The following is an 11,560-nucleotide window of genomic DNA, read 5'->3' as shown; positions in this document are numbered from 1 at the left end:
ACCCACACGACTCTGACCTATATATACTGTTAATGAATATGATGTATTTCTTTGTGTATGAACCTCTGTCCTGCGTGGCAGTGAACAGTGATACCATCCTCAGTGTCAAGACCTGACTGAATTACTCAGGATAGGCAAACTGTACTCCAAGCCTTGCCAATAAATTTTTTAACCATTAAATCTCTCTCTCTCTCTCTCTCTCTCTCTCTCTCTCTCTCTCTCTCTCTCTCAATCTTTTCCTTAACAAGCAATAACATGACCCGGAACTACAAAATCAGATGATGTAAAGCGAGGAACTCCGTGACGTCACCGAAGTAATGTGGGGTGGGGGATATATAAAGGCTTGCAGGACGGAGTGATCACAGAAGCTCCTTTGCTGAGGCGCCGACAACACCTTCCGTCATGGCTAGCAAGTTCCTGGTGAGTTACCATAAACCATATAGATAGATAGATATTTGGTAAAATCGTCAAACAATTTCATGTTGATTCAGCATATACAGTTGCCCGCACTTATACCTGGTACAACGGCTAACGTGTTTTGTGAGATGTGGCAACTCTGTGTTTGTTTACTCTGTATTAAAAATTCCGGAATGTCCCCAAGGAACCTCACTATAGTAACCAGACTAAGGATGCTAAATAAATGTTCCACGGAGTTTCCACATCTCACAAAATGCACCGCCACTGTACCGGGTATAAGTGTAGGCGACTGTACATAGACAGCACCGGTATACAAACAATATACACAGACATACACCGTTCCACTAAAATAATAATAAACTACTGTATTAAATTCAGTAAATCTGTTCAGTAACTTTATCTATAAGTAATTCAAGTCTTTAAATACAATTATTATATTGTGTATCTTAAGGTGTGTGTATGTCTGTCTTGTTATAGATCTTAGAAGTATAATTTGTCTTCTGTTGAAAGACATATTTTGATTCAACTTGGGAGGTCATCTTAGGTCAAATACAGATAGGATTTATGCTGTTAGTGACCTGTGTGACCTTTCTGACGTAGTAAAGGCAAGGTTTTAAGTCCACTCTTGTCAACACTTGTTTTCTGCACGTTAATAATAAGATAATACTGGTAGTGATGATAATAATAATAATGTCGTCATCATCATCTCTTGATATTTATTTTTTGATGACTCGTGAATATTTTTTTTATCTATAATACACACTTACAGACCTTAGTTATCAAAACACATTAACACGTTATAACAACAATCATACCAACAGCAACCACAACCACCACAGCAACCACAACCACCACAACAACCACAACCACCACAACAACCACAACCACCACCACAACAACTACTTGACGTTCATTATGTCTCCCACAGGTACTGGTAGTGCTGGCCCTCGTGACTGTGAGCACCGCCCACCCTCACACCACCCACTCCCACTCCCACGTCGACACCCACGCCCACCACCCCCTCTATCCTTACTACCCGGGCTACCACCATCCTCACTACTACTACTACAACTATGGCTATCCCTACCACCACTACCCGCGTTCCTACAGTCACGTTAAAATCAACAAGGCAGCCTAAGTCACGGATAAGGCTTCACGAGGCTTCTGGAGGCTTCGCAACATCTCAAATGCCTTCAGACGACTTAAGAGGGAGGTTTCAAAGGACTTCGAAATGCTTCAAGAGGTTTCAGAGGACTCAGATAGATTCAAGAGGCTTTAGGAGACTTCGCGAGGCCTCAGAGACCTAGGAGGCTTCACGAGACCTCAGAGGGACCTAGGAGGCTTCACGAAACCTCAGGGGGACCTATGAGGCTTCACGAGACCTCAGAGGGACCTAGGAGGCTTCACGAGACCTCAGGGGGACCTATGAGGCTTCACGAGACCTCAGTGGGACCTAGGAGGCTTCACGAGACCTCAGAGGGACCTAGGAGGCTTCACGAGATCTCAGAGGGACATAGGAGGCTTCACGAGACCTCAGAAGGACCTAGGAGGCTTCACGAATCTACATTAAAACCTTCATGGTCGATCACATCTCTCGTATAATAGCTCAAAATATTCACCATCCTGTCAACAACAATAAAAGACATCGTTCTGTTCTCTTATTTTTGTTTTTCATTCACTCTAGGAATTTCTGACATTCGTATTTTGTTTTTGTTTATCCAATGACTAACCTAACCTAACCTAACTAGAGGTATAGTCATTTACTGGTTAGTTTTCTTCTACGTAGTGTCGTATAAGTTGAGTAGTGGAGAGGGTGTGGGCAACGTAACACCGGGGGACAGGACTCAAGCGTGTGTGTGTGACCATCGTGGAGGTGAGATGAGGATGAGGTGTTATGCTCTAATGTAATGTGGTCAGCAGATCAGATTATGACCAGTGTATAGAGTGAGTGATGGAGTCCTTAGAAACGAAAGCACCAACGCACTTAACCCCTGGAACTGTGTGTGAGGGAGTCCACGCACTCTACCCCTGGAGCTGTGTGGTAGGGAGCCCACACACACTACCCTTGGAACAGTATTTGAGAGATGCCCACGCACTCTACCTGGAGCTATGTGAGAGGGAGCCCACGCTTTCACAACCACACTCTTCTTAGGGGAATGAGAAGCACCAATAAAAAAATTACTTTCAACGCTGTTTCATATCCTGCAGTAAGGTTCACGAATACTTGAATGGTGCCTGCCTGGTCTTCTTAACTGTGTGACTGGTTCCTGGTCTTCTTAACTATGTCACTGGTTTTTGGTCTTAACTGTGCGACTGGTTCCTTGTTATCTTGACAGTGGCAATGAACCAAATTCCTTTTAAATAGTGTAGGGTAGTCCAGCAAAAAGTATTCGCATAATATGTTTAGGTAAATAATCAACTGTTACATTATAAAACTGCATGCAAATAAAGATTATTAAACTGTCTACTCAGCTGTAAGTGGGTACCTGACTTTACAGTTTGGGAAGTGAAGGTGGTCGAGTGCTCTGTCGGACACGCTGCCCCTATGTGTACTGACGGTGTAGTATAGTGTTGTGTCCCGACTGTTCCGAATGCCAAGCCTATGGGATCTATTTTCACTGTAATGTGTTCATATGAGTGTTGTTAACCATGATTTATTTAATGCTGCCAATATAATGTCGTAATATTACTGATCTTCGAAAATTAATTTAAATAAATTTCAATATCTAATAATCTTTGTGTTGTGTATGATCTATATGACCGAATTTTATTTATTTCTATAATTATTTCAGGAAATCTTTTATTGATTATAGAAATGTTTATCCCATCTGTTTAATAAGGTTCAACAGTTATTCGTTTTCTGTCACTTTTCATTACTTGTGAATGTTTGGAAAATGCGGACACCAGAGTTTGTGATAGACGTCATCACCGGCCACAATTTTGTTATTTATTTATTTATTTATTTTTTTTTTTTACAGGCATTAGCCCACCCGGGCACAGGTCACTGACCCACATCGGAGCCTGGGGGGCGAAAATGTAGTAATAATAATAATAATAATAATATTAATAATTAGTTCATAGTAAATAAAATTGAAAATAAAAATAAAAAATAAAAAATAAAATAGCAATAATAATAATAATAACGACAACACTGATAATAATAAAAATAATAGTAGTAATAATAATAATAATAATAATAATAATAATAATAATAATAATAATAATAATACAGAACCATGAAGAAATACAAAAATGAAAAACTACCACTATGAGAAACGATGTATGTATGTTGTGTTGTCAAAGTAAGAGAAACAATTGAAACTCAGCAATTGTGTGTAAATGAGGCAGAAAGTCAGATCAGCAACCCGGGACTTGGTCAATTTTCGTGATGCCATATGGCAGCAGGGTCTACCATTAGACAATACATTATGCTTCCTATGTCTTCCCAGGCGGTAGTACTTCTCTGTTGGATGGCTTCCTACTACCTATTCCCACCACCTTCACGCCAGTCTGGTTGATTGACGTTATAATGGTTTTCCGGACTTGAGCGCGTAGAGAGAACTGCCAAGGGTAGTCTGCTCACCAACCTACACGTGTGTGGGGGGGCTCCTCATCTATAGACCAAGATAGATGCAAGTCTCAGTGTTACGGAGGGTAGAGTGGGCCACAAAGTTCCGGGTGTTACAAAAGGTTACAGCGTGTTGATATTTGTCTCTTTACGTAATATTGTAGGTGTTGACACAGGTAACGACTTCATGTGGTGGTGGTGGTGGGAGGAACCGTCTTGCTCACGAGGCGTGGCTGTAGTGTTCAACAGGTGTTTTCTAAGGTGTCCTCGCTCATCACCGCCTCAAGACGTCTTACTGGTTGTATATATATTACTTTGTTGGTACAAGATGTGTTCATACGATATTTTAATTTATGCATTAAGCTCCAGAATTACGGGGCGTTGGAAGACACGACATAAGGTGTTTTATTAGAAGGATTTTAAACGAGATTTGCAAAGGATACTTGAGGATGATGTGTACACCCTTGTCGCTCGCTGTTTTCTACATTTCGTCTTTATTTTGGAAAGCTTATAATCCTCCCTTAACCAAGTCCTACATAAGCCGCTGTAACACCGACACAAATTTGGCAACTTTGGACATACTCTATCAATGATATCCACTACTACAGTAGTTGATGTCATTATGGCATTACAGCAATTCAAACTGAGGCATTTCGTGCATTCTGAAATATAATTATATTTATGTTGTATGAAAGAAAGGCTCGGGTCCTGTCACTCTGGAACCGTTCCTGTATAATTGTACAGAATTATCTTTGGTTGTGGGAATGACAACTGTCTGGGTTCTTATCCAAGACAGTTTCTCGGTAGTACCATAGCATCCGTAGTGTCAGACCAATACGTAACTCAACCTCATGGAAATTTCCAGTTCATAATTTTCATATTTTCACAAAGGTGCAGTTGCTGAAATGTGTTCCTACACCCCCTGTGGTGACCAGTGTATCCAAACGGCCAACGTGTATGACCTACAGTATAGCACTCCTATCCACCAATCACGCCCGTTGTTACATGACCAATACCATTTCATTCAAAATAGTGATACTACAACTGTGATGTTGCCGTTTAGAGACACGGGTTACCACAGGGGGTGTAGGAACACATTTCAGCAACTGCACCATCACTATAGTCCACTTATCAACATGTCCACTTTCCATTAGAAAATTCTGCATCCACCCGTGGTGTCTTGATTCGTAAGAATAATATCGCCTGAACCCTCCCTCGTATGCTCGTGCAACTGACAAAGCACCAGTCAAATAAATTAGTCTGTACAAGACAAGACACTGGTTGGTGTTCTTGCCGCCCATAAGCAAACCTTCAAGTCTGTGACGTCACGGGTAACCCCTCTATACTGGTTTCTGGTTTTCTTATAATAAAAACCTGCTCGTATAGGTTTACTGAAGAGGAAATTGGTCTCATTGTAAAATATATTAGCAGGAATATGGTGTTATTTCAGGTAGAGTGATAATGGTGGGCAGGTGAATGTCATGGTGATTGGTGATCAGCTGTTTGATGACAACAACAACACGGCAGCCACCAGCAGCAGGACGCCGCCAGCCACTGTCTCCCTCACACTCCAGGTAACAATCAGTATTATTTTGCTGGAACATTAGATATATTGTTTGTGTGTATTTTAAGTGAAGGAAGATAATTAAAGTTAAGTAAATGTGAAGATATTGAGTAAAACAAGGACAGGTTCATCCTACTCGTGAAAAAAGCGACGGTGCATTAATGAAGGAACGGCAGAGCTTCAACTCAACAGTGTCTCCTGTCACGTCAATATTTGGTTATTGTCAAGACTAGTAATTTGGTGATTTTGCAATTTATGCCATACCTTCTGGTAGATGTAGTAGTTCCTTTTACACTAAGACAATGTGAAGGTAAAAATGTGAGTCGTCCCACACTTATTGATAATAGTTTTTCTGTGGAACTCAACCGGATTATTCTTGATATTGTTTGTATTAATAAACAATTAGTGTACACAGTTTGGGGTTGCCCATACCGTCACCAACCCGCTTCGTCACCACTATTTTTAACCCGTTTCGTAACCACTGCTTTACCCCTTTCGTCACCCTGTACATTCCCATCAATATATACACGAAAATAACTGTTGCTTGGGATAGAAAATAATAAAAAAACACTAAGACAATTCATTAAAGACGAAAATAAGAAATAAAAACATTGTTAATACGCCTGCAATCATCTAACTTATACAGTATGTGAAAGACTAACATTTACTCATGCAAGGCAGAAGACAATGACAAGTTTTTTAGGAAATTAGAAGTGGAGATATTTTTTCTTCATATTCATCCCACAGCTTCCAGAGATGGACTTGTTTGTCATGATTTGCTTTTCTTGTGCATGATTTTAGCTTGTGCTCCGACTGGATAAGCACTGGAGCAGGGTCAGATACATTCAGGACCAGGAGCCAGTGCATGCTCAGTACTTGCCGCAGTGTGTAACGGAGCCAGTACATGCCCAGTACTTGGCAACAGTGTGTAACAACCAGTACATGCCCAGTACTTGGCAACAGTGTGTAAGAGACGTAACCGATCGCCCAAGCGGTTAACGAGCCGATCAGTGGTGAAGAGGATATGAAAAAAAAGGTTGTGAAGCAGAGAGAATGGTAATACTCGAACACCCTGTCCCCCAATAGCCAGCAACTTAACCAGATTTTTATATAGAGGTAATACGTGATGAGATTGCTCTGGCCTTAGCACTAACTTGAGATTTTTTTTTCCCATTGACAATAAAGCTTTCTTACCGGTAAAATTTTAGTTTCGGACATCCCAGTATTTCGATATCCAAACTTTGTTTTTCTAACCTAACTTAGCCACAGAACCCAGGAACTATATCTAACCTAACCTAAATTCAGTGGTGGGCACGGTTCCGCTAACCGCTAATTAGCGAAGCTAACTTTCTTGTTAGTGGATTAGCGTTTTCGCTAACTTTGGAAACCATTGGTGGACCAATTAGCTTCCACTAAATTTAGTTGCACTAACTTTAAGTCCGCTAACAAAATTTATACATGTTTGTTCCTGTCTGTTGTAAGCGTGTGACGCCGCGACGCGTCTCCAACAGCCACTCAGGCACGCTTGGCTGACTGCGTGTTAGTATGTGTAAACGTGACAAGACATGATTTGTCGACGCCGCGCTGCAGCAGCTCAGCAACATTGTGTAATTCCGCAGTTCTGAGTTCAGTTCACTTACGACGTTGTCACGTTACAGACAGTCTAAGCAGTCTTACAGTGTCAGCGACAGCAGCGTATGTTATCGCTTATTGTTATGGAAAGTGAAGACTGTCAGTGTATGTTGAAAGAATCATAGAATGTAATTGTAAACTAATGTATAATTTCATTTCTCATTTATTTGTTAATTTAATTAGGATTTTTTGTGTCAATATATTTGGTTATGCTAAGGACTGCATAAGTTCATAACCAGGATGTCATCCAAGGTGTGTGCCAAACAAAATTGTCTAAAAACTTACTTTTCATTAAAGTTTAGAGTTTTCTGTTTACTGTATATATATGACTAAGACCAACAATAAGTTATATAAAAATGCACTGGTATAATGTGTATGTGGTTGGTATTGCATATTTACATGAATAATGAATAAGGCCGATAGGTTGTATGAGAATGCAAATTAATTATTTGTGAAATTGTGTACAGTGTACACCTTGATAAGTTGATCATCATCTGATCTTGGCATGATGCTATTTGCTACCTATGCTATACAGTACTATAGTTTTTGGATTCGTTTGTTGCTTTCTATCTTTTTGTACAGTAAATAAAGATTATGAAGTGTATGTTGAAACTTGAATGTAAACTAATGTTTAATTTCATTTGTTCATTTAATTATTTGTGTACACCTTGATCATCATCTGATCTTGGCATGCTATACCTTTTTGGAAAGCTCTATGTCTAAGCTACAAGACAACATATGAAAATTTCAGGTCTCCAGGTCTGTTTTTAAGGGTTTTAGAGCCCAAAAAAAAAAACGAAGCTAAATTCATATAATAAAAGTTAGCGTTAGCTTCCGCTAATTTTTTTATCTGTTTAGCATTAGCGAAGTTTACCTTTTAGTTAGCAGATTAGCGGTTAGCGAACTAACTTTTCGTTTAGCTGTGCCCACCACTGCCTAAATTCCCAAGATTCCCCGGATGACCGAAACTAAAATATAATGCTTTTTTACTTTGAGAAACTGACAAAAACTGTACAAGGAAAGTGTTTTGTTTAATTTTCCTTTTATGATTTTTTTTTATTCTGTTAGTAGAGGATCTGCTTCATGTTACTTCTTCAGTTTGGTCTGTGGTTTCTTTCAAAGATATATTTTTTAGATAGAGCTACATTCTGTAATGAAGAAAACTAACCTACCCTAACCTAACCAAAATACTACAATTGTTGGCTGTATGCACAGACTTTTAGAGTGCACCAGAACACACACAAGTATAGGTGAAGTCTGATCATAAATGAGTTCATGCTCTCTATCATGATACAGTATAGCTCACACTCAGGCTGTGCAGATTAGCAGTGCCCAGACAAGAGGCCGGGCAGATAATTTTTAATGTCCATGTACCCAACAGTTGTTTGGCAGTGAAGCTAATGTTTTGAGAGGTAAATACCAAGGAAATTTGTCTGGTGCCGCATGACCTTAACCTCACTGCAGATGTTTAACCAAGGAGGTCCGTCAATGGACTGCTTGTCATCAGTGTACCAGGATTAGTGATTTTGTCAAGTGCAGGTAATGTATCTCAATATTAAGCTGCCAACCCGTCACTAGGAAGTTGGTAAACTTGTCAATACTGTATTTCAAAGGAACCATCAAGCTGAGAGGCCGTGGATATGAGGTGACAGGTGACACTATTTTATAAGGGGAGTGGTAGTTAGGGTAGGTGATCTCAGGTGTTGCCTGAGATCCTTGTAGGTTTGAAGTTAGGTGAGGTGACAGGAGTTATAACATGACATGACAAGAGTAATCACCATTGGCACCAGCCAGAAGCTGCAGTTGTCCACAGAATGGAGAAGGGTGAGAGTATAAAAGGTATTTAGGCAGACACAAGTGATGTGTGATACTTGCAGTAATTTTGAATGTTTTAAAATGTTTGATTATCTTTTCCCAGGACAAAAAATAGAGGCAAGCAAATTTCCTTCAAAAAATCTGTCGGGGTAAGTAAAACAAAAACTGGCAGTAAATTTCAAAAGCTGCCTGCCCGTGGCATACACTGTACTGTATACAGTATAGGTACTATGTTCCACATAATCTGCACAGCTTGGTCTCAATTCTATGTATGAGAATATATATTGGATATTTTACATCAAACACTGTAGTTGTGATTTGAGATATCAGAAAGTCATATTAAAAAAATGACGGAACATTTTATCCCTTTTTTTCAGTCATTTCTTTATTTGCAGCATCAGTTGTACATCTGTTACGTCAACTTTCAATGAAAATTTTATCGAGGAGGTTGTTAACTAGGGAGAACTTCATCTGCTACAGGAACCTTTTGATGTCTAAAAACCACACCCTGTACAGGATGAATAGTAGGTAAGTTGGATCACCTGAATAATATACATCCCAGCTTATTTCACCTAAAGATTAACCACCCTAATGCTAACCTAATGCTGTCACATTTATGGGGCATACTTCATTTCCCAGTTGTCTTAGATATTATCACAGTTACAGGGAAAGAGACCTTCAGCCTAAGAGAGTGGCGGTTACACAGATGACTGCCTCTCGTGATAAGGACATTAATTTCAAGACTTGTGTTGACTTGGTGGAGAGAGCAGCCAGGTCAGGAGCTCAGGTCAGTGTTAAGAGATAGACAGTGTTTTAAGTACTGTACAGTTCTTTGACATAACTGATAAATTGGAATGTATAATTACTGTGTAGCTTTTATACACCAGATAAATGTACAGTAAATGTATACAAATAAGATATACAGTCTCTCTTCGACTTACGACGGGGTTCCGTCCCGACGACCAGGTCATAAATCGAAAAGGCGAAAATAATACATAGAAATTCTAAAATGGGTGTCTCTTTTTCTTCTCAGCACCACGAGAACTCTCATTTTTACGCTTGCCAGCCATTTTAAAGGGGATTACAAACAAAAATTTTGTCAGTACACAGCGCGATCACTAACGTCAGTTCTCGAAAATACGTACAGTAATGTGAAAAATATTTTATACGACCATGGCTGTCGTATGTCAGGGTTGTCGTAAGTCGAGGAGAGACTGTAATTAATTTATACTTGTGAAATTAACACTTGTTCCTCTGGCAAGACTTCTGTACATGCAAGCCTGCCTGCCCCCTCTCCTACATTGCTACTGACTTTCCTCTCTAATCCCACCATCAGTTATACCTTTGTAACACTTTGGCACCTCACTCTCTAGATGCCCCCTGATTAGCTGCTTGGGAAGTGATGTCATGATAATCTTATTATAGTTTGAGTCATATAATTAATGTTAATTTACGGTTTTGTCCTACTTTTGGAAGATGGTGTTCCTTCCCGAAGCATGTGATTATATCGCCGAGTCAAAGGAAGAGTCGGTTCAGCTCGCAGAATCTATCCACGGACCGCTGGTAGCCAAGTATCGGGAGCTGGCAGCCTCAACACATGTCTGGTTGTCACTAGGAGGGCTTCACATTAAGGTAAGTTTCAAGTTGGTTTTTGTCACTTGTGAATGGAGGCACTCACTCACTTGTGCTTCACACACTACATAAAACTCTTGAATGTCATTCAATAACGATCCCTTCATCTTATACTTTTTAATATGTCTCACATTGTATCCATTGTATCATACCATCTGTATGTATATATTAACCCTTAGGCCCCGGGTGACGTTCCAGAACGTTGCCTATTTTCCCGCCATTTTATTTATTTTTTTATTATTTTTGGAAAAGTTTATATTTTTTCTCGATTTATCCCGGGGTTACTGCCAGCAGCAGCACCTTAACCCGGGGCTTAAGGATTAATGCCACCAGATCATGTTATGATTCCTCTACAAATGGAATTGATTACAATTAACTCTGCAAATTCATGATTACAATTATGATAAAAAATTATTCCTACCAAAAGTAGTGTACTGTACAGTAATCAATTACCATTACATTAAAACGTGCAATCGTGATCCCCACAATTCCAAATTAGGTAAACAAAATAAAACAATACAAAATCACTGCCATGAAAGGTCTTTAATGCTATACAGTATACTGTACTGTAATCTACTGTACTGTACTATAATCTACTGTAATCTACTGTACTGTACAGTGATGCACTGTACTGTATTCTACTATACTGTACTGTAATTTACTGTACTGTGCAGTGATCTACTGTACTGTACAGTGATCTACTGTACTGTACTGTACAGTAATCTACTGTACTGTAATCTACTGTACTGTACTGTAATCTACTGTACTGTATAGTAATCTAGTGTACTGTAATCTACTGTACTGTAATGTACTGTACTGTACTGTACAGTAATCTACTGTACTGTAATGTACTGTACTGTACTGTACAGTGATCTACTGTACTGTAATCTACTGTACTGTACAGTGATCTACTGTACTGTAATCTACTTTAC

General features: G+C 39.5%; 1 protein-coding gene and 1 long non-coding RNA gene across 4 annotated transcripts in view; both read left to right on the top strand.

Annotated features, from left to right (window-relative positions):
• The first annotated feature begins 351 nt into the window (after positions 1 to 351).
• On the top strand, positions 352 to 2,605 carry LOC121857209. The gene is made up of 2 exons (XR_006087130.1): positions 352 to 420; positions 1,346 to 2,605. It is a non-coding gene; the product is annotated as an uncharacterized LOC121857209 (long non-coding RNA).
• Positions 2,606 to 5,463: 2,858 nt separating this feature from the next.
• LOC121857179 (nitrilase and fragile histidine triad fusion protein NitFhit-like) overlaps positions 5,464 to 11,560 on the top strand; it is a 30,565-nt gene continuing 24,468 nt past the window's right edge. Inside the window, exons 1-5 of one of the 3 annotated variants that reach the window (XM_042353114.1) lie at positions 5,464 to 5,559; positions 9,100 to 9,145; positions 9,392 to 9,524; positions 9,657 to 9,783; positions 10,473 to 10,628. In XM_042353114.1, the coding sequence (XP_042209048.1) occupies positions 9,424 to 9,524; positions 9,657 to 9,783; positions 10,473 to 10,628 (384 nt within the window). In that variant the 5' untranslated portion in view covers positions 5,464 to 5,559; positions 9,100 to 9,145; positions 9,392 to 9,423. The remainder of the gene's footprint in view (positions 5,560 to 9,099; positions 9,146 to 9,391; positions 9,525 to 9,656; positions 9,784 to 10,472; positions 10,629 to 11,560) is intronic. The other 2 variants (XM_042353116.1, XM_042353115.1) reach the window with 2 other exon arrangements.

This window comes from Homarus americanus, unplaced genomic scaffold, assembly GCF_018991925.1.
Source record: "Homarus americanus isolate GMGI-L3 unplaced genomic scaffold, GMGI_Hamer_2.0 scaffold20465, whole genome shotgun sequence".
Taxonomy (NCBI): domain Eukaryota; kingdom Metazoa; phylum Arthropoda; class Malacostraca; order Decapoda; family Nephropidae; genus Homarus; species Homarus americanus.
Note: the sequence above shows the minus strand (reverse complement) of the source record. Positions and strands in the feature narration are given on the sequence as shown.